Genomic DNA, 27,795 nt, shown 5'->3' with positions numbered 1-27,795 from the left:
GAGTAATAATTAACCTACTGGTTCACCCCCACCCTAATTCTAGATCCCTGTTCCTCACTTACGCTGCAGTGCAAATCTGAAACCTCTGGGAGGCTTATTAAAAATGCAGGTTTCTAGGCCCTATCTCCAGCATCTGGGCCAGGGAGTCTTGGGAGGGGCTCAGGTGGGACAATTTTAAGCAGCCGTGTCTCCGGCGATGCTGACCCAACCAGAACCATAGCACACTTTAAAAACAGAGTAGGGGGAAAGGGGGCTACAACACACACAGGAGACAGACAATTCAAATGTTTCTCCAATGACGGTTTTGAAAGATGTCTCCTCCTTTCCATACCCAGTCCCTGCAGTTAAAAAAACAAACAAACAAACAAACAAACAAACAAAAAAACGCTTGGTTCAAACTCAAGTTTCTTAGAGCACAAGCCACCCGAATTCACCACCGAGCACTTTTCCTGCAAGAAATGCAGATAGGAGTGGCCAGGTTTCCAAGGATCCAGACCTGGGTTCTGCAGAAACCTGTGGAAAGACCTCGAGAAGGAGGAAAGCTGCAGATAACGCACGAATGAGGGCTGGGAAACCCATCAGCATCTTCCTGCAGCTGAATCCACAGTCATCAGACAATACGGGGATTGTGCTGACATCCGACCACTTAGAACGAAACTCCATTCCGCGCTCATGAACCTATTAGATGAAAAGTCCTCAATTTAGATAACTGCAAATTGCTTTCTGAGCATAATTTCCTATTAGTTTGCTAATCTCTCTATTCAGAACGCCAACAAGACAGCTGATGATAATTCCGGAGGAAGTGGCCATTAAGCTGAAGGAGGAGGAGAGGGGGTTAGACATTCGCGAGTATCCTGGCTTCCTGGGTAGGGGGGGTATCCCAAAATTAATCCATAAATTTAGTAACAGTATTTGCTTTCATGTATGATGTTCTTATAATACACCAGGTATCAGGAGCTGAGCATTTTACCTTACTTACCTCACTTAGGGTTTTGGGGGGCTTTTTTGGTTTTTTGTGTGTGTTTGTGGTTTGTTTTCTTTTTTTAACAATCTAGTGAGGGAGATATTATTTCCTCTTTTGACAGAAGAGAAAATGGGGCTCAGAAGTGGTCACATGACTGTTAGTAGTGGAGTCAGGATTCAAATACAGGTGTATGCGTGTGACCTACAACCCCGGATTCCAATCACGCCTTATTTTTGGCTTATCACACAAATACTTACTGGATGAGATGATGATGAACAAGACTCAAGTTTACAGAATGAGGCCAAGAGATGAAATAACACAGAAGCCTAAAAAATAGTTAGCAAAGATTGACCCGTCTATAAAAACAAAAACAAAACAAAACCAAAAACAAGAAAACAAACAAACAAAAAACCACACAAAAACCCAAAACAAAACAAAACAAAAAACAAACAAAAAGCCGCCGCTACCACCAACAAACAAAAAAACAACAAAACCCAAAAAGCAAAACTCATCTACTGAAATGTCAGGCTGGAGAATAAAGTTTGATTTTGTCAAATTGCTACTTTTATGTAGAGCAGTGGTTCTCAAAATGCGGTCCCAGGATCAGCAGCATCAATGTCACCTGGGACCTTAGCAGAAATGCAAATTCTGGGGCTCCACCCCACTTGAGTTTGAGACGCCTGATCTAGACAAAGACAATCAGCTCTACAAGGAATCTGGAGATCATTCAGAGCAGTGCTTCCCCAACCTTAATGTGTACAAGAATCACTAGAACAATCTTAAAATGATACCATAGGTCTGGGCAGGGTCTGAGAGTCTGCATTTCTAACCAGGTCCCAGGTGATGCTGATGCTGCTGGTCCAGGGACCACACGTGGAGCCACATGGGTCCAATCCAATCCTTGACCCAGCAGGTTTCTGGCAATAACAGAACCACCAATGCTCTAGGTTTCAGGGCAGGGGTGGGGGGAGGCACTGTCTTCAGGGCAGATTGATACTCACACCTGGGGATGCTTTAGGACAACAGGAAATGACTTGTACCACAGACTACTCCTCTTCCCAAGTTCCCACTGGAGTGTGAGATCTCCCCTGGGCACTTTAATTCAAAGCCTAGCCCTTCCCCCAGCCCCTCCTTACTCCCCTCGCTGCTTTGTTCTCCTTTGCACTTAGCATCCTCTGAACAGAAAGATGACCTATTTCGTAGGTTTGTTGACTGTCCCTCCACTCCCCTGGCATTGTACGTTCCACGAGGGCAGCGCTTTTGTGTGTTTTAGTCACTGTGATTTCCCTTCAGCCTAGAACCGTGCCTGGATTATAGTAGGTGCTCAATAAACAGCTGAGCAAATGAACAATTCTCCCCCCCCAAAAAAAAGCTGCTCCCTGGTTCTTGGTGCCACCGCTCTGCACTGTCATCCATCATGGCTCTTTACGCACACACTTCGGTTCTACCGAAATTCATTTCTCTATAGGTGCATCTTCCCCAAGTTCTGTTGCAGCTACACAAGCAAAAAAATTGCTGTAGTTACACAAATGTCAAAAAAACTGGAAGCATACCGGACCTTTGGAGGAACTACAGGCTCTGCTTCCACCGTTCTGGAAGCTTCTCCAAGAGCTGAGCAAATTGGTGAGATCAACAGTGCAATCCAACCTCGGTTGAATTCTGCTTCTTACACCCCAGGAGCCATTTCTGCACCAGGTGGAGTGAGGAAGAATGTTCTTTGACAGACCATGGTCATATGGGGTGAGAACATTTCACTGGCTCCTTCCCACAGCTCCATGGAAGGGGCCAGCGTCACCCCCACTTTGCAGAGAGGAAAACTGAACCCCGAGATGACTGATAATTTGTCGGCTCAAGCTCATACAGAGAATGCAGCAGTGGGACTGGGACTCACATTCGGTTCTGGCTACTTCCAAAGCCTGTGCTTCACCCCGACGTTCCCATCCCTCCTCCAACCTTCCCCGCCCCCCCACCCCCAGCAGGGTCTGAGTCTTTGTTCATTACTTCTAGAACGGGGAGCAAGAGCAAAGGCCGCCTCAGAGTTCCACCTCTCGGGCTGAAAATTAAAACGGCTCAGGAAGTGTTCAGCCTCACTGACTCCTGGCTGCGTCCCTGTCACCTAATTACCCGACATCAAAGCCTCCACTCTGCAGGTGTGAGGATGTGAGAGCTGCCGCTTCCCTCAGAACACGGTGTGACTGGGGTGAGTATGCAAGGATGAGACAGGCCCCCTGGGGGCAACTGGTGTGTGGGGAGTATCAGTGCACCCGAGGGCCTGGCCTCAAGCCTCTCAGAGTCAGAAAGGCCAGGGTCACCATCCTGAGGGCTCCCTCACCTGAGAGCCAGGATCTAGAGGGCACCAAGGCAGTGGTTCTGGACCATTGCTCCCCACTGCCCTTTATGCCTGGGAGCTTATGGCCCCTTATGGCTAATTAATCCTCCCCAACTCCAGGAAGGAAGGGAGCTCAACCTTACCTCTGTTACTCAGGTGAGACACCCAGGCAGGGGGAGAGTAAGCACTCGGCACCACTGCTGTCCCCTCCACCAAGGGGCAGGGATGTGCGGAGGCCAGAAGGAGCCCAAAGGGGTGTGGCCAGCCTGGGCTGGACCAGGAAAGAGAGATTCCTACATTCTTTTCAATTGAACCGTTCCTATCAAGCAGACAGGCACTCTCACGTGGCGTTCTCAGATATAGTTAAATGTTATTGACAATCTTACAGGAATTGGACCAGAAAACTATTTTGCACACGCTTATGGCAGGAGCGAGGGAGGCCAGGCAGAAAGGCATTCCCGACCTCTGACAGAGGACAGAGCTCTGAGCCTGGCACTATGCTGTGTCCTTGAGTCCTGATTTGTTGGATGCTAACTGCCACATCAGGCAGGAAGAAGGATTCTTCTTTTCATGCAGATTAAAAAACACACACACACACACAAAACAAGGAAGAGAAATGTGGGGTGACTTGTCCAAGGTCACAGTTAGAAAGGAACAGAGCCAGGATTTGAACCCATCTTAGTCTGACTACAGAGTCCATGTCGGACATTTTTTCTGCCACTTTTCCCGCCTTTTGCCAGCCACAAGCTGGCACGTGTGTGCAAGTGGGGGAGCTTTGCAAGGTCGAGCCTTCCCGACCAGAACTCGAGACCAACATGATGCCACAGAGGGGAGAGGAGTTAGTGGTCGGGACTGTGTGACCTCAGGCAGGGGGCTTCTCCTGGCTGAGACTCGGCTTTCACATCTGTAAAACACGGAGAATCAGGATACCCTCGGAGGAGGAGAAAAAACAAAGGAGGAAAGGACTTCACAAACTCTAACTCAGGAATTGGCAAACTACGTGTGACAGGCCAAAGCCAGCCTGTAGCATATATTTGTAAATAAGGTGTTACTGGAATAAATAAATATGTCACACCCATTTGTTGACATACTGTCTGTGGCAGCTCTTCTGCCACGGGGCAGAGTTGAGTCATTGGGTCTGCAGACCCTAACGTGTTTACTATTCAGCCAACTGAACCAAAAGTGGACCAACCCCTGATCTTAGAGACAAATGTGCAAATATGGCGGTGCCTTGGCAAACAGTTTTCTACATTTCCCACATCATCCAATGGCTCTGCTGCTTCCTCCAAACTGCCCCCCTTGACCCCTTCCCCAAAGGTAGAGGTTCCCTTAAGACAGGGTTCTGAAACATGGAGCAGCGATCCTCCAGAGATCCAAGAAATCAAACCTCTATAAGCTATTTCAAAGCCCAGCACGGTTCCTGTGGACCTCAGACACCATGAAAACATTTCTGGATGCAGCCACTTACTTGCAATTTTTACACTTGAGACCGAAAAGCATTCCTTTCCCACAGACTGTGCACGTCTGAGACATCCAGTACTTGGTGGAAAACCTGTGGAAGAGAGACAGAAAATGTTCAAGGGCAAGGTCGTGGTGACCGGGCTATCTCTAGAAGGATGAGCTGCTTCAAGAGGAAGCACACAGGCCCTGGATTCTAGTCTTGTTTCTTCTAAGACGTGTGACTTCATCAAGTTGTCCAGACCACCGGAGACTTGGTCTCCCTGTCTGTAGAGTAGGGATGATAACCAATGTCACAGGTGACTGTGGGGACCCAACGGGCCATGCATGTCAAGGGCCTCCCACCGCCTGGCAGGTAGTAAGGTCTCACTCAACTGGGCTGTAACTTCATTATTACTTGGACATTTGTGAAAAGTCTTGCCTGGTGCCAGGCTATGTGCCGAGTTCAGTACTGGGATGGGGCGATGGATGGGGCTAGAGCTGTCCTCAGAGAACCACAAAGCAAGATGGGGGCTCCCAGGAACCCACCCATCACCCCCTCACTGCCAGTCACATCATCAGGACACTTTGATGGGGGCCTACCACCCCCAGAAGAGCTGAGGCCTCAAACTTGAGAAGAGGGTCCCCAAAGTGAAAGCTCTTGTAGGCGGTGAGCTCATCGTCCTCGCCAATCACCACCGCTTGCCTTGCGGCAAACGCAAAGCAGTTGGGAGGGCTCCAGCAGACAGCTAGGGAGAGGGAACCATCGGGAACAGAGGCACATCACATTAACTTCCAGGGGCTCTCGCTGCTACTGGGGTGCTTTCTTCCCTCAAGAGATACCAGGCAGCAGCGGGGCTGGCCCCAGAAAAGTGCTGAAGGTTGCCGGGTCAGAGTTAATTTTCATTTTCAATTTTTGCCACCTTCTGCAGGAGTTGTATCTAATCTCCTCTGCCTCCGAGTGTCAAAATGAAAATCAGAAATGATTATGTAACTCGGTGTTTTGAGAACTTTGAGGGCAAGGCTGCATCCCTCTGCGGTACCAACATGCTTGATTTGGGTCAGTCACCCTCCGAGAGGGACCAGCCGCAGCCCAAAGCCTGTGTATTGAAGCAAATAGTAATATTTGGAATGGGGACTCTTGTGACTGAGGAAATTTCCTCTCCAGTTCTGGACTGGGGGGTGGTCCAGTCTTTTTCTCTCTCTTCCACGGGGCCAGCAAGTCTGGCAGGCCCTACCTTGTGCTATTTGGCAGCTCTTGGGGATGAAGAGAATAGGCTTGTGGTCCCCCCACCCCAGCCGCCCGGCAACCAGCCCACTGTGTGGGGACGGCGGGCGGGCAGCACGAGCCTTGGAGCCTAGAGTTCTCTTTCTTTTCCAGTCCTCTCCCATCTCTGGGATCAGCTCTCTCTCCTCCTGAACTCTGGCTGGGGTGCCTCTGAGGACGGTGGAGGGGATGGGATATTAATTTCATTTCTTCATCAAGGCTGGGGTGAGTCTAGGTCTCTTCCTTCTGGCATGGAGCCCGGGGAGAAATACAGGGTGAGACAAAAGAGTAACAGGGCATCCCAAATCCCGGCTTCTCCAAGAAGACCTTTCTAATGCCCAAGATCATCACTCTGCCTCTGGGAATCAGGATCTGAGGACGAAGTAGAACCAGATCTAAAACACTCTAGGTCGCTAGAGCCGCGGGATGAGGCCGAGCAAGAGGGCGAGGCTGCGCTAGGGGGAGGGTCAGTCCAGGGGTGAAGCCGGGCCAGGGGTGCGGCCAATACTGGATGAAGCTAAGCAGGGGTCTACTGAACCCACTGTGGATCTGAGCCAGAGATGGGTTCAAACTAGAGGTGGAGCTGAGCCAAGGATGCGGCGGCCTTAGGGGTGGAGCTAAGACGGGGTGTGGCCCATCCAGGGGTGGAGCTGAGTCGGGGGTGGCCTATCCAGGGATGGAGCTGAGTTGGGACGGGACCAATCCAGGGGTGGAGCTGAGCCAGGGGTGTGGCCAACCCAGAGGTGGGACCAACCGAGGGGTGGAGCTGATCCAGGGGTGTGGCCAACCCAGAGGAGGGACCAGCCGAGGGGTGGAGCTGATCCAGGGGTGTGGCCAACCCAGAGGAGCAGTTGTGCCCGGGGCAGTGGGGAAGCAAACAGACAGGGCCCTTCTCTTTGATGCCTTTCTCGCTGCATCTCCCGCCTGACCATGGACGAGTCTATCACGTATTTCTCACGGCTTCCTCCACCGTTTCCTCATTTAGTCTTAACAACTATCCTGTCAACATGTTTCTTTCAAAAACTGTTGACAAGGTGCCATTCCGGGAGAGTGTGCTCGGTCCGCCTGGCCCCGCACCCCCAGTGGCGATCCGTCTGCCCCTGCTACTGCCCCCACCCTTGTAGCCCCGCTCCCTGGTACCGTCGCAGTCTGTTGCCCTCTAACCCTCCACCGGATCGCGAGCTCCACAAGGGCACAGGCCCTAGGTCTTGCGCGGTGCTGCTACGCAGGCACAGATATGCTCTACAAGTACCAGCGCAAGAAATCCATGAATGAGTGCACAGGCCACTTCCCAGAGGCCTCGGTACAAAGAAAACTCTGAGCAGCAGTGTCCGAAGAACACAGAGTGCGAAGTTTAATTAGCTTGTAGGCGCATCACTTAGTCGTCCAGGGCCTCAGTCTCCCTGTCAAATGGACATGACTATGCTTGTGCTACTTACCCCCACTGAGCTTATGGGAGACTGTGACGATAACGACATAAAATGTAGAAAGTTAAATCTGGAAAGTTAATGAACTTCTTACAAGGGATGTTTAGTAGATACAAGTCTCCTTCCTGAAAGGACAGACGTACCCCTGGGGAGGTTATTGCCACGGACCCAATAGGGCTGGAGATCTGGACTGACCTACACCTCAACAGAGAGTGAGCACCTCTGAGTTCAGTATGAAATCTTGTCTTCTGGGAGGGGAGACCCAAAATTAGGAATGTAAGGCACTTGTTTGACAATGGTACCGTTTACTGAGTGATTATTATATGCCCTTTGCTTGGCACTTGGCATATATTATCTCATTTGACCTTCACCACACCTATGGGTAGGCTGAATTACCTGATGAGAGAACTGAGCCTCAGAGAGGGTAAGTAACTTCCTCAAGGTTGCAAAGCTTTAGTAGCCAGGATTGAAACACAGGAAAGTCGGAGTCCAAAGCTCTGGCTTTCTAACCATTACTTGCTGATTTTACCAGGGCCAGGTTAATAAGATGCCACAACGAGGTTTCACTTGGCAGAGGAGAGAGGGGCATGACGACACAGGAGCCAGAGCAAAATGTCTGCCCAGCCTTTCCCCACTCTGGTGGCCGAAGATCCCAACCTTCACTGTGCTGGGAGGTGGGCCCCGGTGCCCAAAGGAATCCAGCCTACCTGTGCTTGATGGAGTTGCCGAGGTCTCTGCGAGGGATCTGCGGGGACCAGCGCGGCACGGACAACGTGTCTGCCGGGAGAGGAGAGAGGAGAAGAGCCCGTTACACAGAGGGTCAGAGGTTGGGGCGGGCTCCAGCCAAGCCCTGGGAGGAAGAGGGAGGCTCGCCGGCTTCAGTGACCACCAACCTCACTCGCCAAACCGAATCCAAATGGAACACTGGGTTAACATGTGTTACTTTGACTGAAGCAAGATCCCCTGAGCAGGGCAGCTAGAGAGTGCCGTGAAAGAAGCCAGCTGTGGCAAGAATAAAAATGAGCATCGCTTCCATTTATGGGGTGCTTAGTGTGTGCCAGGCATGTGGCAAGTGACTCACATGCTTTCATCCATTACACGCTCAAAACGACCCCAAAGAAAGGGGTGGTTAGCATCCCCACCCTACAGACAACACCACTGAGGCTTGGAGCAAGGAAGTCATTGGTGCAAGGTCATACACCTTGGAGAATGCACAGCAGCTGTGAATCCAGATTTGAGAGACTCTAGGGCACACGCAGAAATGTGTGCAAAGTTCTAGATTCCAAATGTCAGGCACGGATGCACCACTTTCCCTGTTTTGTCCTGTCCCATAAAGCCCATAAAATTATTTACTTATTATCTTAAGGTAATAAGTAACCCTCTTTGTTTGTTTAAATACACTTATTTTAAAAACACGCTCTATACTGAAAACTAATGTCACTTTCTGTATATTGTCGCTGATTCTTTAAAATATGTCCAACCACGTACCACTTAAACTCATGCTAAAATAAGTGGATGGAGAGCCGCCTGGTTGCCTCAGTTGGGTAAGCATCTGAGCATCTGATTCTTGATTTCAGCTCATGTCATGATCTCAGGGTTGTAGAGTGAGCCCTGTTTCAGGCTCCGTGCTGGGTGTGGAGCCTGCTTAAGATTCTCTCTCCCTCTTTCTCTTCCCCTCTCCCCACTTCTCTCTAAAAAAAAAAGTAAGTGGATGGGCTGAGGAGTGAATGCAAGTGTGAGTGGATATATGGATAGACAGATGGGTAAATGGATTGGTAAGTGAGTGGATGGAAGGATGGTGGATGAATGTTTGGATAGGTGGGTAGATGGTCAGATGAGCAGGTAGATGGATGGATGGGTAGGTGGGTAGTTGGATGAATGAATGGATGGATGGATACATGGATTGGTAAGTGGATGGGTGGATGGATGAGTATTTGGATAGTCAGGTGGACAAGTGGTTGGATAAGTAGGTAGAAAGATAGGTAAGTAGGTAGATGGATAGGTGGGTAGAAAGGTGGTCGGAATGGTAAATGGGTAGATGGGTGAATGGGTGAATGGATGGATGGATGGATGGATGGTCGGATGGATGGATGGATGGAGGGATGGAGGGATGGTCAGATGGATGGATGGATGGTCGGATGGATGGAGGGATGGTCGGATGGATGGATGGATGGATGGTCAGATGGATGGATGGATGGATGGATGGATGGTCGGATGGATGGATGGATGGAGGGATAGGTGGGTGAGTGATGAATGGGTAGGTGGATGGATGAATTGTAGGTGGGTAGATATATGTATGGATGGATAAAAAGATGGATAGATAGACTGATGGATGGATGGGAAAGAGCAAGAAACCATAAATCACATGGACTTCAGACTGGATGCTTATCCCCATCTGGTCTTCCTTTTCATGACTTAAACTAAATCCTGGGGACTTCCACTAACACTCCACCTCACATCCCTCCTCCTCGACCTCGAAGGCCCCGAGGAAATGTGTGAAACTGCAGCAGAAATGAAGCTGCACTGCGTGTGAAATCTGCACCAGCTAGGCAGAGAGGAAGCGAGTGGCTGACCAACACACCAGCTCTCCTTTCGCAGGCCAGATAGATGGAGCCAGCTCCCTGTTTTCGGAGCTAACACATGCCTATCCCATTTTACACAGCCATTGTTCTGGAGTGGTGTGTTCCCTGGGAGCTGGTCATGTCTGAACTGATCAGAGAGCATTTAACCTCCAACCCACTCCCTCCTCTCTTCTGTCTAAGGACACCATTCACAGCCATCTGAAAGCTGTTTCCAGGAACCCCAATTCTGCCCTTGTAAAGCTGGGACCCTTTCTGGGAGAGCTAATGATTTTCCAAGCCCAAAGGGCAGAGAAAAGCCACTCGAGGAGCAATATAGTGTATCCATCAGAGTCATAGCCAGTGGAATTTCCTCCAGTTTAACCAAAAGCTAAATGTCACCCCATCCAAGCCATCTTGCCAGTTGTTTCAGTTTCTGAGGGAAACAAAAAGGACAAGAAAGAAAAAACGATTTAAAAAAAAAAAGTGAAAGGGAGCATTCTTTCCATTCCTAGCTCCTCTGGGGACTTAAGTCTGTTTTCGGAAGACGGATGCTACTTTCTAACTCCTTAAAATGCTTTCCCCAGCGCCAGGGCAGGTGCAGATAGGACAGCTGGGCCGGAGAGAAAGCACTCGTTAGCTCTGATGCACTGGCTCCTCACGGGAAATCTACAAAAGTAGGAGTGCCGACTGGGCTTCATCTCATGGGACATTTGTAGTGGCTGTCTAGAAAAGTGTGTCGAGCAAGATACTGAGGCCCAACAGGCAAGAAAAGGAAAGAATGATCAGCCATGTCCACCACGGGTGAAGAATAAGGTGGAACCAACAAGTCTGTGTATATGTGCCCCTCCTGCAAGGACGGGGACCCCAGTCTCATCGTTGCATCACCAGGAGCAAAGCAAGTCCTTCTTATATGTTTGCTGAGTCCAAGTGTATTATGATGGAAGCGCGAGTTAACTGATTGCTTGGTATGTGTTAGGCATCAGGCTGTGCAGTGTAGACCTGGAAACTATGTCTCAGTGCAGTCAACGGGCTTGTTCTTCCCGACAAGACTCAGGGCTCAGAGACGCAGTAATGTGCTAGAGGTCATGCAGCTAGGCACAGTCGAACCTCACAGAGTAATTCTGCCATTCCTTATAAGTCCTGCAAAAGCCCCTTTACCAGTACTCTCAGTCAAGGTAACCTGTGCCTCCCAAGGGACATTGGGCAATGGTTATCACAGTGGGGTCAGGAGGTGTTATTGGCACCCAGTGGGTGGAGGCCATGGATTCGGGTCAACATCCTATAACGTGCAGGCCAGCCCCTCCATCGAAGAATTAACCAGCCCCAAATGTCGAAAGCACCAAGGCTAAGAAGCCCTGATCTAGATATTTTCCACTTTCCTAACCATCTCGCATCCCCCTGCCACCCAAGAAACCAACATGGGACTTCTGAGGCTCAAGTCAGCAGAGAGCAAATCCTCTTTTATTATAAGCACATCTCGCTTTCAGATTCATATCCCAGTTATGCTGTTATTCTCAATTACAGCACCTTCTCAAGAAGTAGAAGTAATTAAGTTTAGTCGTTTGGTTTCATTTCCTTCTGGTTGACGGGGTGAATTCTGTCAATTACATCGCACAGTTAGAGCGTCGTTAGTCTCAAGCGGTAATAACCAGCACGCGGCTTCGCACGTGGGCGTGCAGACCTGAACTTTGAGATCCTCGCTTTACTTTCTCCGTGTGGATTTTATTAAACTTGCCAACTCGAGCCTAAAAGCAAAGGAAAACTGTTTAAAGGGAAGGGGGGGGGGTGGAAATCTATGAAAATCCAGGCCTTATCATAACAGAGAAGGCAAACAGCATTTACAGCAATTAAACTGATACAGAAACTTCTGTTTAACAATCAAAGCGCCTATTAAGATGTCTCCATAGCTGAACAAAAGCTTCTTTTCTACTCTAATTTTCTGATAACAAGTCATGCAGACACGGAGACAGAATTGTGCGCGTCCCTGGTGCCTTCAGTCCCAGGGGTAGAATAATAGAAATCTCTTCTCAGATGTTTTCATTTCCAATGCATAGAAAGGGAGCGGTGGAGGGAAGGAGGGCCCATCTCCCCTTCCACGGGTCGGTCTCTATGGTCTCTCAGCTGTTCCTCTGTACAGAAAGGGGGTAAACCAGGACCCTCAGTCTTTGAAACCCCCTTGGGAGCCAGACGGACAGACAGAAGCCCTGACACAAGGAACCAGCATTAATAAAGCATTCATGTTATAGAGAGTTTTGAAATGAAAAGCTTGGGCTCTGGCCTGGCAGGAAGGAACTCAAGCCAAAAGAAGTCAGGTGTGTGGAAAATATTTTTTTTAAAGATTTTATTTATTTATTTGATAGTGGGAGACATAGCAAGAGAGGGAACACAAGCTGGGGGAGTGGGGGAGTGGGAGAGGGAGAAGCAGGCTTCCTGCTGAGCAGTGAGCCCGATGCAGGACTCGATCCCAGGACCCCAAGATCATGCATGACCTGAGCCGAAGGCAGACATTTAATGACGGAGCCAACCAGGCACCCCTGGTGTGCAGAAAATATTTAAAAACATTTAACACAGAGACACCAGGTAAAAATAGGGGATGATAAAGCAAACGAAGAGGAAAAGAAAAAGTATGAGAAAAAAAAGATGGTGAAGACAAAGACAAAGAAAAAGAAGAAAAGAAACGAGAAAAATAATGATAGATCTGCTTTTTGTTGAGTACTATGGTGTGCCAAGCTCTAGTGCCAAATAAGCCCTTTCTGGACGTGACCTCATGTAATCCAGCCCCTGCGGCCTATGATGCAAGGAACACAGCAGCTGTTAGGATTAGCTCCATCTCACCAAAAGGTAAGTCAGGAAGTTATGCCATTGGCCCAAGGTCACACAGCAAATAAAGGCCGGGACTGGGGTTTTTAATTCAGGTCACCAGAGCTTGGGTTCAATAAATGATGGCCACTTTCATCCCCATTTCACAGACAGGAACACTGAGGCTTAGAAGTATTAAGCCATCATCCATAGCTAGTGGCTGAGTTGGGATTAGAACCGCAGACAGGAACAAACCAGATGCTTCTAGTCCAGGCGGCTCTCTAGCTACGTGGAGTTCAACCCATCCTGGAGTATCCCTGCCTCCTATCTCTGCCTGGGAGGAACAAAGGACACGCTGAACATTGACCCTTAACATGCTCAGGGAAGAGCTGTCGGAGTCCTGGTGGGTGGTGTAAGGGTACGCTGTTCATTTCAGCCATCACCCCTGAAGTTAGCCAGCAATATTTTCATGAGTAGAATCATGCCCACACCCCTCCCCAAGAAGTCCTAATACCTGGAACCCGTAGGTAAGTCACCTAACAGGCAGAAGAGATTTTTGCTGGTGTGATTAAATTAAGGATGACCCAGGCGGGCCCAAAGTAATCATGAGTCCTTAGGTATCAGGAGGGAGGTGGGAGGGTCTGAGTTAGTGGAGAAGATGTGACAGTTGCTGGCTTTGAGGCTGGAGAGGGCCAACAGCCATGGAAGCTAGAACAGGCAAGAAAATGGATTCTCCCCTAGAGCTTCCAGAAGGGACCAGCTCTACCGAAATACTCTGACTTCGGCCCTAGGAGACTAACTTTGGACATTTAATTCCTCCAAACTGTAAGGTAATAGATTGGTGTTTTCGAAGTCACTGGGGTTTGTGGTAATTTGTTAGTGCAGCTGTAGGAAACCAACACGGCACCTTTGTTGTGCTGGGTTACCGTTTTAGGAGCTAGGTGTATGGTGAACAGGATAATTAAATTTTCTGAACCTGGAGTCAGATAGTGAGTAAACAAATAAAAACCCAAGGTAATTTCAGACAGTGATAGATTTCATAAGGGAAATAAAACACGGGCTTCGGGATTTGTTTTAAGGCGATGGGAACCCCCAAGTATATTAGAACAGAGACTAGGGGCGCCTGGGTGGCTCAGTTGTTAAGTGGCTGCCTTCGGCTTGGGTCATGATCCCAGAGTCCTGGGATCAAGACCTGCATCAGGCTCCCTGCTTAGCGGGAGGCCTATTTCTCCCTCTCCCCTTGCTTGTGTTCCCTTTCTTGCTGTATCTCTCTCTATCAAATTAATTAATTAACTAATTAAAAATAAAAGAACAGAGGCTAGATGCTGGGGGTGAAGGTGGGGTGGGCTCACTCATTGAAGAGCCCCCTCTGGTGGCCAAGCGGAGAACAGCCCGTCAGGCTGGAACTCCCACCCCCCTACCCAATCACTCCTCCCTTATCCTCTAACTCCCCACCCACAGCGGGGTCCAAAGCATCAGCCCTGACCCTTACAAAGCCATTCTTTTCCCAGCCCAGGGCCTTCCCACTTGAGCTGCCATGATCCCAGTTGCCGCACCCAAGTAAGAAATCCACACCCCAGAGTAATCAGTCCGCTGCCAGGCACGGGAGCAATGCTTGGTCTTCCCCCTCTGTATGAACCCCAAGCGCGGATAGGCCTCTTGGAGCCACTTTTCACTTAATCCAAACAATCCTATGAGGTTGTATTCCTACCTTAGAAGTAAGGAAAACGAAAACGTTCATTGTTCAAAGCCCCAAGCGATATTTGGCGTACTTTGGGACTGAACTCAGGTTTCCTGCATCCCTGCACCACACTATCTTCTGATAGCCTGTCTCCTTCCGAGCCGGGTGTGAGAATTACGGTCTAAGTGACTCAATCTTGGAGCTAGAAAAGACCACAGGCAGCTCTCTGTTGCCACCTCGGAGCCTCTCAACCTTCTCGGATAGAAGGTTTCCATGGAGATAAAGACCTCTGAGCCCAGAAAACTATTAATAATCACAGCTAACATTAATTGAGCACCTACTGCATGGCAGAACTAGATTAAGTGCTTTGGATGTGTTATTTCATTTAATCTCCATAACTCCATCTTCTCTGGGAGAGCTGGAGCTTGAGCGAGGGCAGTCAGACCACAAGAGCTCATCCTCAGAAACACCACTAATAAAATGGAAGTTCCAAGCTGCCCTTAAGCTTCTGGCCCAGGGGCATGATAGCCGGAGTGAGTTCTTAACAACAGAGCTGCATTCAGATCAAGTAGCAAATTCTTTGGGCTCAAAGATACCAGAAACTAATAAAACTTAGACCATAAAACTTTTCTTTTGGGGTCACAGGCCACTCGCCAGCTAAAATCCCCCCGGATTTATCCAAGGGTCCAACCAGTCCTTGGCTAAAGCCACTCGCGATTTTCTTCACATAGCAGGGAATAACGCTGTTTGCTCTAATATCCAATTCCAATAGATCAGATCTAAAAGTTTCTTTAATTATGTGCTGTCTCTAAAGGTTACAGTTCCGTGGTGCTTTAAAGCCAAATTGGGTTTCTTTGCATATTTGGACATCATTCTCTTGCTGAGACAACTACAAGCCGTTTCCCCAGATCCAAATTTCATTATCTATAGGGCCCTCAATTGCTATGGGCGCATCCCGGGAGCCACCTGGCACTCGTCAGTGTCTACATAAGACCCAGGTGCCCCTGTCCTGGGGGAAGAAACAGGTGGGGGAGGGGGACCTAACATCAGTTAGAGATGTGAGGGGTGAGCAAGGACAGTGCTGTTTGCTCCTGATGGAAGAGAGCATTCAGAGGAGAATCAGGCATTCCCATGGCATTGAGTCAAAATAAAGAGCATGGCAAAGCTCTCTGTCGAGAAATAGGAGGACTGCAGGAATGGAGGTATCAAGGTCACACTGATCCACATGTGTATGGCATGTAAGGGAGGTCTTGCATGTGGAACTTCCTTGGAAACAATGGAAACTACTTTCTGAACGGGAAGGGCTTCCTGGTCATCAGCTTGCCCACTGGAGTAAGGGAGAGAGTGTGGGAATCCGTGGTGAGCAGACCCTGTGTTCAGACATCAGCTCTGCCACTTCTTCCCCAGGAGGCTTGGGTCTCCTCTGACTCTCCTTTTTGACTGCTAGGAAAGGGGAGTCAGATCTCCCTCACAGGCTTGCGAGGAGGATGAGTAGGACTAATGTAGTTGCACAAGGACTCAGCCAAGTGCTGGACGCATTACTGTTACTATTGTCTCTAGGATTCATACACCAGTTAGAACAGGATGAAGCTCTCCAAGGAAGAAGGCTGAATGCCTGGCTTGGCACACAAGAACCCCCAGGGCCAATCCAGCCCACACCTGGTTTTCTAGGTAAAGCTTGATCAGCCTCCGCCACACCCACTCATTTGCATATCATCTGTGACCGCTTCCTCCTAGGCCGGCAGAGAGAAGTCACGGAGACAGAGAGGGTATGGCCCACAAAGGCAAAAGTTATTATTACTCGGCCCTTTACAGGAAAAGTGTGATTTAGGGCTGTGTAACTCATTTCCTTGGGCGAGAGATTCCCCCCCTTTCCCCCCACCAGTTTTATTGAGGTGTACCTGACAAAATTGTAAGATATTTAATGTATACCTTATGGTTATTCGATATACATATCCATTGAGAACGATTTTTTTCTCTGAAGCCAGAAGGCCTGGACTGTAGACCCATTTCTGTCACTTATGTGGTATGAATTCTTGGACAGATGCCCTGCCCTCTCCAAGCCAAAATGGACATGCCCGCTTGGTGGCATCCCTCTGCTCACCTCGCGCTAGCACCCCGTGGGCCTTGTCACATGTAAAATGCCCATTCTACAGAAGAGAGGAGCAAGGCACAGTATGCAATCCAGCTAAGATTCTAACCCACAACAGTCTTGCTCTCCCCGTCTTCTGGTAGAAGAATCCGTAAGGAGGTTTGTCTTTGATTACCCGCCACTGCTGAAATCCATGTCAGCTGGTGAAGGCAGAGGGGAAGGAAAATTAACTCTCTCCTCTTGCTGCTTCTGACTGAGCTCATTAATATGATTATTCAGTTGTCATTTTATCAAGGCAGAGAGAAGACCTTGAGGATGTGTAAGTTACAGTTGGAGGGGCAGTGGTGCTGTTCATGGCCAAGGGGGAGAGACCAAGAAAGTGGCTCCTGAAGAGTGTCTCCAGGTAGAAGCCTACCTCTGTAGGATGGATGAGCAGTCAGGGCACTGAGCAAATGGCAGCATAGCAGACGGAGGGCTGATATGTGGGGCCAAGAGGCAGGAAAGTGCAGACACAGGGTAGGAGGGGAAGACACGACAGGGAGACCAACCAAAGTTCTCTACACCTATTCTTCCTGATCCCAAGTTATAATTTTTTTTAAAAAATTATTGAAACCATTGCTTCTCAGCCTTTTGGCTAAGATCAAGTATAAAAATTATTGAAGCCAAAGAGGAAGCAGCTTTGAGATCTAGTGGACAAACTAAAATCATTCTCCCCCTTTAAAAAGGCCATCACTATCTTGAGTCTGGGTCCTGGTGGGTCTCTACTGAGCTAGGATCCCCTGAATTGCCCACAAATGAGCGCGTGGACCGTGATGCCATCACTCCATCTCCCGGAGAGGGATGTGAATCCTGGAGTCATCACCTGTGATTTATTTCAGCCCCCTCAGGTGGCCTCAATTAAATTTCACTGCCGGTAAAGAAAGAGAGGATGGCTGAGGCATTTAATTACATTTTATAATGTGCTCGCTGCTGAATTTATTAAAGTATATCAGGGATTTTTAACCTCGTAACCAAACAATGGGAGACCCGGGTGCCACGCGAGTAATTATCTTCCCAGTGGGGATGATGGATGGAGAATCCAAGTTGTTAACAATGGCGGGGAGTGCATGTGGGAAGAAGTGGGGGCTCATGGGGGGGCATGACAGGGAAAGTGGGGGCAATGGGCCTCGAATTCCATGAGCCACTACCCCACAGATTGGAGCGGGGGAGGGGGATGGTATTAATGATCAATATTCTCTCAAAAAATAAGATGTACTGGGGAAATCTGTTTTGTTTTTTTTTTCCTTCTCATATCCCTACCCCAAACCCTCTCCTCGAATTTCCTCTTGTTATTTTTTCCTGCTCTGATGTGGAAAGGGGGGGGTTATCTTAAAATGTCAAAAGTGGTTTATATAAGATAATAAAATTAAAATACAAAAAGGAAATAAAATCTTATCTAGAAATCCAGAAGAATCTTACTAGGATAATGAACCCACCTTGGTTTATTTGGGAAATAAATGACGAATAAGGAGTTTGGAGTGTGTGTGTGTGTTGGGGCGGGGGAGGGATGCAGGTTCCTTAAATATGATCCTGAGAGTGGGCTTGGTGTGTCCATTATCGTTGTCTCCAGGACCTTTGTTATAGGTCATATCTACCACTCAAGTGACAGAGAAAGGTCAGATGAGGAGGAAGAATGTGCTGATCTTGGCCAAAGAGAACAAAAATGCTCCCCATGCATCTGGAAGGCATCAGGAGAGAGGTAAGGGCCCAATGCCGGCTCCAAACTGCTCACAGCCCCATTCCTGTCTCCAGCCCCCGCCCAGCCCTCCCCAAGTCCCATTCACACCGTGGATCTGCTATTTGCCACCTCCCACCTTCAAAGATGCTGTTCTCTCTTTCTAGAACATGCTGCCATATCCCTTCCCCAATACTCATGCAATTCCTCTTCCAAGACCCAGCTCAGGGAAGTGGCTCCTTCAGGAAGCCCTCCCTGAATTGCACAGGGGGTCAACACCCCTGCCACAACCCTATCTTAGCATCCTGTGCTTATCCCTCCAGGCCAGCTGCCTCATCCCATGGAGGACCTCTGCTTAGGACTCTGTTCTCCCTATCACCCTTGACCTTGAGTTCCTGGAGAGTAAGAGCAGCTAGTGATTCATCCTTATGTGTCCAGTGTCCCATGCCGAGTTTGGCTTAGAGCTGAGAGGTGAACGTTTTCCTTGCTAACTCCAGCAAAAATATGCCAGCAACCCAACCCTCTGAATGAAGGCTTCACTTCTTCACACCCTGCAGGGCCTTGGCCAGTCAGGGGTCCTGGGAAGCAAGGAACCCTTACTCTGCTCCAGCCCTCAAGCTCTGACTCGGGGTTGGGACCTCAGTTGGGGCAGAGGACCAAATAGAGCCCATCTGCCCAAAACTGGAGCCCAGCCCTTCCTCTCCCAAACCTGTCCCCACATGCCTGTCTGTCCAAAGCCCCAGGGTTTCCTCAGTTCCGCCAGGCTTGGGACCCCTGGACCATTTTCAGCATCTCCTGACTCCTGCCTCTATTGGAAACACTGATACAGTCCCTCCTGAGGGCAGACTTGCTATGTAAGTCAATTTGTACATTCAGTCCTCTTAGGAACCCTGTCGGGGAAGTCTCGTATTGATCCCATTTTACAGAGGAAGAAACCAAGGCTCTGAGAGCCTCAAACAGAGAAGCAGGGTGATCAAAAGAATGCGGTCTGGAGTTAGAGACCAGGGTTATTGTCCTGTTTCCACTCCTAACTGTTTCTCTGAGCTGCAGCAATAATAACAGTTTTATTAAGGGCTATTGCGGACCAGGCATTGCCCAAGCCACATCCCAAACTGTCAGCATGCTGGAATCATCCAGTGCCTGTGCTCCTCCCCCACATTGTGGCTTAGTGCAGGAGTCAGCAAAGCCTGACCCCTGGGCCATGCATCTGGCCCCCTGGTCTGTTTTGTAAATAAAGCTTTATTGGCACACAGCCACACCCAGTGTCTCTGGCTGCCTTTGTACTCTAAGGGCAGAGCTGAGCAGCCATGACAGAGACACAGGCCCTGTAAAGCCTAAAATATTTACTATGTGGCTCTGCTGTGACGGTTGCTGATCTTTGATTTAACTGTGCTGGGGTATGGCCTGGCTTTGAAAATTTTAAAAGATTTCCAGGTAATACCAATGTGCCATCAAGTCTGGGGATCCCCTGACCTAAGTGTTTGACAGGTGTTCGCTCGCTGACTGTAATAAATCATGTCTCTCCTCCATTCTCTCCTGCATCCTCAGCTGCCAGCACGATGAGGGGCAGCGTGGCACTTCCATGAGATTTCCTGAATGAATGAATGAATGAATGAATGAGTGAATAAATGAATAAGTGACCAGCCTGCCCTATGAGTTAAGTACCAATTATCTCATCTTGCAAAACTGAGGTTGGGGGTCAGCTAAGGAAAATGTTCTTCTGGGATCTGAACCTTGATCTCCTTAACTGGGGAGCCTCCTCTGTGAGCATTATGGTCTCTCTTCAGATAATGAGGAAGGGAGCCCATTAGCAAAGTCGGCAAGGGAGTACTCTTATGCACCCTTCCTGGGAGAGGAGCCCTGAGGAGAGGCAGCCTAGAGTCTCGGACAGCAACGCAGAGCCATCTCAGACCACAAAGATACAGGACCCGTCTCCTTGACCTGAAGGAAAATGCTAATTGGAAGAGGCTGGCTTACTGTGCCCCGCTCAGGCTTAAATGAGAACAAAACAAGAGTTGACAGACAGAGGCCCCACGCTGCCATCACCACAAATGTCCCTGTGAAGGGAGAAAAACAGCCAGCCCTGTGCTCCATCAATTTCAATTGTAAATGGTCTCACGTTGAAATAAACCAACAGAAACAGCAGTATCAGTGACAGGCGTGGGGCAGGGAGGGGTGGGGAACACACAGACCACAGGCTGGAATCTACAAGTTGGGCTTGACATCTGGACCCAGACACGGATGACAGGACACGTTTGTGGACCACAATGCAGGCCACCCAGAGGCCCGAGCTCCCTCTTTTGCCCAAGAAGCAGAAGGACAAAATGGAATTAATTTACAGGGGCAGACCTGAATTGAAATCCTGATTCTGCCCTTGTGATTGATGCTTCGTCTTCCCCTCTGCTGACCTCCTCCTCTGTACAATGGACGTGATCAAACCCATCTTGTGAGTTTCCCTAAGGACCATCCATGGATATGAAGCAAGGGACAGGCACATAGTAGGTGTGCAATTAAAGGGGGCTTTAATTGCAACTCAGATACTCATTTGCAGCTTTGCCTAGAGGCCCCTCTCCCTGGCCTAAGAAGACAAAACCTGGGGACGAGGCTCTTTAGGGAACGAGGCCATGACTCCATGGAGAACAGCGGTGAGTTATGGGGAGGGCAGAGCTGTCTAGGTCCCTCTGGCCATTTATTCCCCTCCTCTTGTCCTGTTCTCAGAGCGTGTTCACAGCCCTTGCTTGCCCAAGTGTGATGGATGGGTCTTAAGTTCCTCGCACACTACATCATCAATTACCTACATATTTATTGCCTCGAACTGAGTTTATGGATCTTAAATCAGAGCCATTCCGAGTTACTTGAGCTGAAATTCTCCCCCAGTGGAAATGTGATGTTTTTTCATTATGCAGTCGCCCGGTAGTTAATGTTCAGTGGAAGTTAATTGTCCATAGAACAAAGGACTGCTGAGAAGTTCCCCACACAGAGTCGCTCCTCGGAATTCACTGCCTGAGTGGGCTCAGCAGGGACAGACCAGGCGAGCTGGCTGTGAGAGACCCCGGCCCGACTTCAAGAAACCCGAGACACCAGGCACCCTCGGTCGGAATTTCACACACTACATGATCTCCCTCTCTCAGTTCCCTGATGCTCAAAGAGCCCTCCAGAGACCTATCACACTGTCTGTGGTTTGCAGACGGCCTTGAAACGGATCACATTCCAAGGTCAAGACAGGGTGTCCACACTCCAAAGCATCCTTAAGTGGGACTGAGGGGCTGGAGATGGGATGGGTCTGGCCCTGATGGGATGGCTGTGGAAGGGGAGGCCACAGAGAGAGGGGACCTCAGCTACAACGGGGCCAGGTTTCTCAGTGAGAAGTCTTGTCAGGGGGTGGTGGGGTAGGGGGTGTATAGAGAAACTTCACCCCTAAGAACTTGAAGACGAGCAAAGACGTTGACCCTCCAAGAATGAGACTAGTCCAACTCTGACATTGGACAGAGAGATATCAGCAGGGGGATGTTGGCCCCAGGGGACATTTGGCAATATCTGGAGACATTTTGGGGGGTTCCTGCTCAGGGAAGGGGCCTGGGATGGTGTTACTGGCATCTAAAGGATGGATGTCAGGGATGTTACAGAGCATCCTACAGAACGAATGATAGCCCCTGGCACAAGAACTACCCAGCTTCAAATGGCAATTGTTCGGAGCATCCCTGCCCAAAGCACTGGAAGGAAACTAGATCAGAGCCTTGTACACGTGGATTAAATATACAGACAGGCTGAAAGAAGGGCTCAGTCAACTATGAAAGGACGGACAAAAAGAGTGTCGGGGGTGGGTGCTTGACCCTCCCAGCCCACCTGGGGGACAGGCGTCTTTGGCACTGGAGCCACTCCTTCTAGAAACAACAGCCCCGTTTTCCTTGGCATAATAACCTTTTGACATCTCAGCCCTAGAGCCCAGGGCAGTCTGAGGCTCCCTTCCAGTCCTAGGAGGAGGGCATTTAATCCAGGCATGGGAAGTCCAAAGCACTGTGATTGGTTCAAGGGTAGGCATGTGACCCAAGATGGGCCAATCAGAGTCCACGAAATGCCCTGGGACATTGTTCCCACCCCTCCCCTCCCATCTTTTTTTTTTTTTTTTTTTGGTTAAGTTCTCCTCTGTCCCCTGGAGTTAAAGCTTCAGCTGGTGGGTTGTCAGGAGGTCCAGGAAGGAGGTCCCAGCAGGAAGGGCCCGCCTGAGAAGGAAGCCAACACCCTTAAAAAGCAGAGTAGAAAGATGGAGAGAAACCAAAGACTGGTAGGTTGTCTGAGCTCCCGCAGCTTCTCCAGTGACTGTCAAATCCTCATTTTCAAACATTTTAAGTAGTTTGAGTTGTTTCACTTACAAGCAGAAGAATGTAGACCTCATGCAAGGTCATGGAGACGGATGGAACTAGCAGATTTCTGATAGCTTTCCATAAAAGTCAAAGCTGGGCCCTTCCTGGAAGCAGTTTAATCCCCCGAGCCCACGAGACAAGGGACCCTGCAGAAAAGCCCAAGTTCTGCTCTCCCTTCCAAATAGTCATTTAGCAGGTCGCACCTTACCTAGAAAGTGTTCTGGCCTCTCAGACTGACCCTGGGCCCTAACAAAGAGCATTGGCTATTTGTAAAATGACACAGCTTCAGATGGGAACAAGACACCCCGAAGTCAGAGTCCCATCCCCGCCATATAACCGGACTATGGGGTCCCCCAGTGTTAGAGACCACTCATGGCTCTCGGTCAGTGATGCTCAAACTTCTTGCATCAGTCAGGGCTAGGTGTAATACCAGTTTCTGACCCCCCAGACCCTTGAGTCTGGGGTGGGGACCAGAATTTGCATTTCTGTCAAGTTCCAGGGGGATGCTGAAGCTGCTCAAAGTTTGGGGACTGCACGTCGAGAACGAATGTTCTAGATCAGGGTTTCTTGACCTCAATACAGTTAACATTCTTTGTTATGTGGGTTGTTCTGCACATCACAGGATGAGCAGTCTTGTTGGTCTTGACCCACCAGATGCCAGCAGCTCCCTGCTCCCCTGCTGTGACACACAAAACTGCTCCCAACATTGCCAAGTGTCCTCAGGGGCTAGAAGGGCCAAACTGGCCCCAGTTGAGAACCACCGCTCTAGATTAGAGATACCAAGAATGCTCAAGAGGAAGGGAGTCACTAGATGTGACCCCCAAAGATTTTGGGGCTCTTGACCATAGTCCCAACTATGTATCAAGAGTGTGGGCTGAGGGGCACCTGGGTGGCTCAGTGGGTTAAGCCTCTGCTTTTGGCTCAGGTCATGATCCCAGGGTCCTGGGATCGAGCCCCGCATTGGGCTCTCTGCTCAGCGGGGACCTGCTTCCCCCTCTCTCTGCCTGCCTCTCTGCCTACTTGTGATTTCTTTCTCTTATCAAATAATTAAATAAAATCTTTAAAAAAAAAAAAAGATTGTGGGCTGAATGGTGAGCACGGGGTTGGGACAGGTCGCCTAAGCCCGTCACTCCTTCAGGCATCGTGAGGTCAGTCAAGCAGCCATCGGTTCTACCAGCCAAAGAGCTCACTGTCTTCTCAAAGTTTCCCCAAGTTCTCAGAGAAGCCACCTCTTCCAGGTACTGACTCAGCCCAGTCCCTAAAGACAGAATAGGCAATTTCGGCCAGTCAGTAAGGAAGGTGTCTGAGCCAGAGAAGGCGCTCAGGGCCAACACTCAAAGATGGTCTGATTGCAAATTGCAAAGAGGAGAACATAAATTCACAAAGCGGCCCCAGTTCCCAATGCTCCAACTCAGCAAACCAAATCCAAAGGTGCAATCTTCTCAGGCTTTTGAAAGGCCACGTGATTGATAGTCCGGACGGAAAGGAAGAGGACGAATCCAGGACTGACGGATGGGTGTGGAGGCAATCAGATGCATTTTCAGAGCGTCTCCGCTCTGACACCTGCCCCCATTCTGCCCCATTCTCCGGGGAGCCGGGCTCTGAATGCACCCCTGGGCCACACCCGTCTCCTCTACCTGCTGGTCCTATTCTTGTGGGAAGGAACACAGCCTAATGATAGATGCCTTCGGGGTGATCATTCTCCCTTCTGTACCAAACAAAGGCAAGATTGATGAACTCCGAGGAAGCACATTCACTGGCCTGATCTATGCCTTTTACCTTGGAGCAGGCAGCCCCGTCTCTGAGCGCATGTCTGCAGCTTTGCATTTGTCAATAGGACCTTGATTCTCTAAAGGCTGAAAGGGGTTTTCATGGGTGAATGTTTCGAGCCAGCTCAGGGTTCTTGGAGCCCAACTCAAAGCCTCCAGGTGACTTGTTTTGCATCTGCTGGCTCCTTTCATCCCTGGATATCACCCCTGAGTGAGGACAGGGGGAGAAAAAGACTTTCTACACGCACGTAAGGAAGAAATGGGAAACTCAAGAGGCACAGGGGTTGCGGGGAGGGGCTGCCCTGTGCTGGGAAGAGCAAAGTCCTGCCTCCTGAGTTCTCATCTCAGCTTTTCCCTGGCCGAGTCTCTTAACCGTTGTGGAGATGGCTCCCTTATTTACTTGAAAGATGAGAATTTAAACAACAGCCCGGCAAGGTGGCTGTTGGAGTTAACAGAGGCTCTGGAGCCCACGCTCCCCTCCCTGACCCTGGTTTGGCGTCCTGGCTCCGAGACCGGCAGCTGTAAAACTGGGCAGATCCTTGCTTTATCTCTTTGTGCTTCACTGGTTCCTCGGAGAGTTAGCCAAGCACTTCTAGAACGACACTTAGCACTTAGAAAGTGCTTAATTAATATTTAATTCAGCACTTGATTAATATCCCTCTCTGCCTATTTCACTCCATCTCAGAGTGCAGTAGATAAGGCATAAAGAGTTCATGCTCGTTGATTCGAATCAAAGGTCGGGGAATGGGGTCTGATGTATGGGGTTGAAATGTCCCCTCCCCCCAAAATGTATGTCCACCCAGAACACAGAGACAGAGAGAGGAGGACATGGCATGACACACAGAGAGAATACCATGTAGGGACAGGCAGAGACCGGAATGGAGCATGTACAAGCCAGGGCAAGGCCAAGGATGGCTGGCAGGCACCAAAGCCAGGCGAGGAAGGATCCTGCCTGAGACCCATCAGAGACAACGCGGCCTTGACAATGACTTGACTTCAGACCTCCAGCCCCAGAAGGAGGAGAAAATAAATGTCTTTTGTTTTCAGCCCACACAGCGTGTGGTAGTTTGTTAGAGCTGCATCAGGAAACTACAACTCCTAATATCAAGGAAAGCTGGTTTGCTCATCCCTCTGTCTCCAGGCACAAGCCCACTGACCACTCCCATCTCTCAATTCTTGCATCTGACTTCTCCCTGCCTTCCGTCACCTGGCTGAGAAGGACCCAGAGCCGAGGTCAGCAAACTCGGTGAGTAAAGTAGCAGGAGGAAATATTTTGGATATCGCGGGTGGTTACAATCTCCGCCACAGTTTTCCAACAAAACTGCTTATGGACGCTAAAATTAATTTCATAGAATGTTCACACGTCATTAAGTATTATCCTTCTTTTGATTTATATATGTATTTAAAAATACAAAACTACCTTCTTAGGTTTTCAGCCATGCAAAGAACAGGCGGGGGGCCAGATTTTTGTTTTTTAATCGAGGTGAAATTCACATAACATAAAATGACTTTAATATGTATAATTCGGTGGCATTTACTATACCGTCCATGTGGTGCAAACCCCCCCTCTGTCTGTCTACTTCTGAACCATAACCGTAATCCCCCCAAGGTGGCTGATCAGGTAGCCCCTCCTCATTTGCTTCCCCCAGGCCCAGGCAACCACCAATCTGCTTTCTGTCTCTACAGATTTACATTTTCAGGACGTTTCATAGAAATGGAATCATGTGCAGTGTAGACTTCCGCATCTGGCTTCTCTAAGTTAGCATGATGCTTTTGAAGCCCATCCATGCTGAATTCACAGCAGGTGTCACATCTTTGTTCCTTTTGATGGCTGAATAATAGTCCATTGTAGGGAGAGACCACATTTTGTGGACACAGAGACCACACTGTGGACATTTGGTTTCTACCTTTTGACTACTGTGAACACTGCTTCTGTGAACATTTGCAGACACGTATTTGTTTAAAACCTGCTTTCAGTTCTGGGTGTATATCCAGTACTGGAATGCTTGGATTGTATGGTAGTTCTAACGTCTAACTTTTGGGGGAACTGCCAAACTGTTTCCCACAGCAGCTGCCTGCCCCATGTGGCTTTCAGTGGGCCAGATTTGACCGACAAGCCACATGCTTTGGCAGTTCTTGATCTAGAGCGAGGATATATGATAACTCAATGCCTTTAAGTTAGACAAATGAGAGATATGTTAGAAAAATAAAACATGGGCCCTTTTGATTTTTCCATCATTTTCCTAATTTTCATAGAGATATGGATGCAGGAAATTGCTCATAAACATTAATACAACTAACATATGATCTATATATTATGTGTCTATTACAATGATGTCCGTGTAATGCTAGGCGGCAGCTGCCATCGGCCTTGGTGATGGGGAAATGCCAGGAACATGGGTCCAGTGTTGCGGGATTTTCTGATTCTTCTAAGAGAACCCAGAAATTCAGACTTTTATATGAAATTTCCTAATTTTTAATTAATTCAGGGGAAAATCAATCCATTTGCATAGACCAAGCAAAACGTATTTCCAGGCTATAGTCAGGACTCATGATCACTCGTGTTTCCTTCTAATACTGGTGGCTTCTTCTAGAGAAGAAGTCCAACAGATTCACTGGGGTCTCTGTGGCTTTGCCTGTTCCCAGGTTCTTCCAAGAATCTGTCGACAGATGGACACATGCACCTTAACTTGGAGTGAGCGTTACTATGGCAACCTGGTTGATTTGGGTTTTGAGGATACTCTCTCTGCAAGCCAACAAGGTTCCAGTGTCCATAAAGTTCTTCTGGTGCTGCTGACAAGGATCCCAAGCTTCTTACCCCATCCGTTGGGGGCAGGGGGTTCGATGGAGTAAATCATATTGGTTTTATTTTATGCTGCATGTAGATTCCAGAAAGAAGCAAAAGAAACCAAAGAAAAAACAATGAGGCCTGAAGTGGAGAAGATTCGTCCATAAAAGGAAGAAGGTTCTTTAATGTTAGGGCAGGGAATCAGGAGGTGTGTAAAGAAGCTTTGCCTGTTGGCGAGAGCGCAGGTTTGGGGTTCAGGCTGGGTTTTAGGGGTGCTCTGCTATGAACTAGAGCCAGTCACATCACCTCTCTGTGCCTTGGTTTCCTAAGCCAAGGAAAGGGGTCATGATAAGCATTCTCCTGGCTTCTCTGACCTGCACATTGAAAGCATCTGGGGTTGGAAGATACAATTCAGCCCCTTTAGCGCTTCTCACATATACCACACTAACCCCGAGAGCTGCTTCGTGAAGAAAACTCTGATTCTGGGATAATTAAGTTTTGAAAAGTCACCGTGGACATCACTGTAAGCTCTGAAAAGTCCTGTAGTAAGAGACCTCGTTTAACTTGTTAGAACCCAGAACTTTCAAACTTGTTTGAGCCTGG

General features: G+C 49.0%; 1 protein-coding gene across 1 annotated transcript in view; it reads right to left on the bottom strand.

The window, feature by feature from the left end:
* The window catches only part of KSR2 (kinase suppressor of ras 2), a 393,208-nt gene that overhangs the window by 89,265 nt on the left and 276,148 nt on the right, over window positions 1-27,795 (bottom strand). The window contains exons 6-7 of the mRNA XM_044244186.1: window positions 8,132-8,201; window positions 4,762-4,845 (exon numbers count right to left, since the gene is read on the bottom strand). Of these exons, the coding sequence (XP_044100121.1) occupies window positions 4,762-4,845; window positions 8,132-8,201 (154 nt within the window). The remainder of the gene's footprint in view (window positions 1-4,761; window positions 4,846-8,131; window positions 8,202-27,795) is intronic.

This window comes from Neovison vison, chromosome 3, assembly GCF_020171115.1.
Source record: "Neovison vison isolate M4711 chromosome 3, ASM_NN_V1, whole genome shotgun sequence".
Classification (NCBI taxonomy): Eukaryota; Metazoa; Chordata; class Mammalia; order Carnivora; family Mustelidae; genus Neogale; species Neogale vison.
Note: the sequence above shows the minus strand (reverse complement) of the source record. Positions and strands in the feature narration are given on the sequence as shown.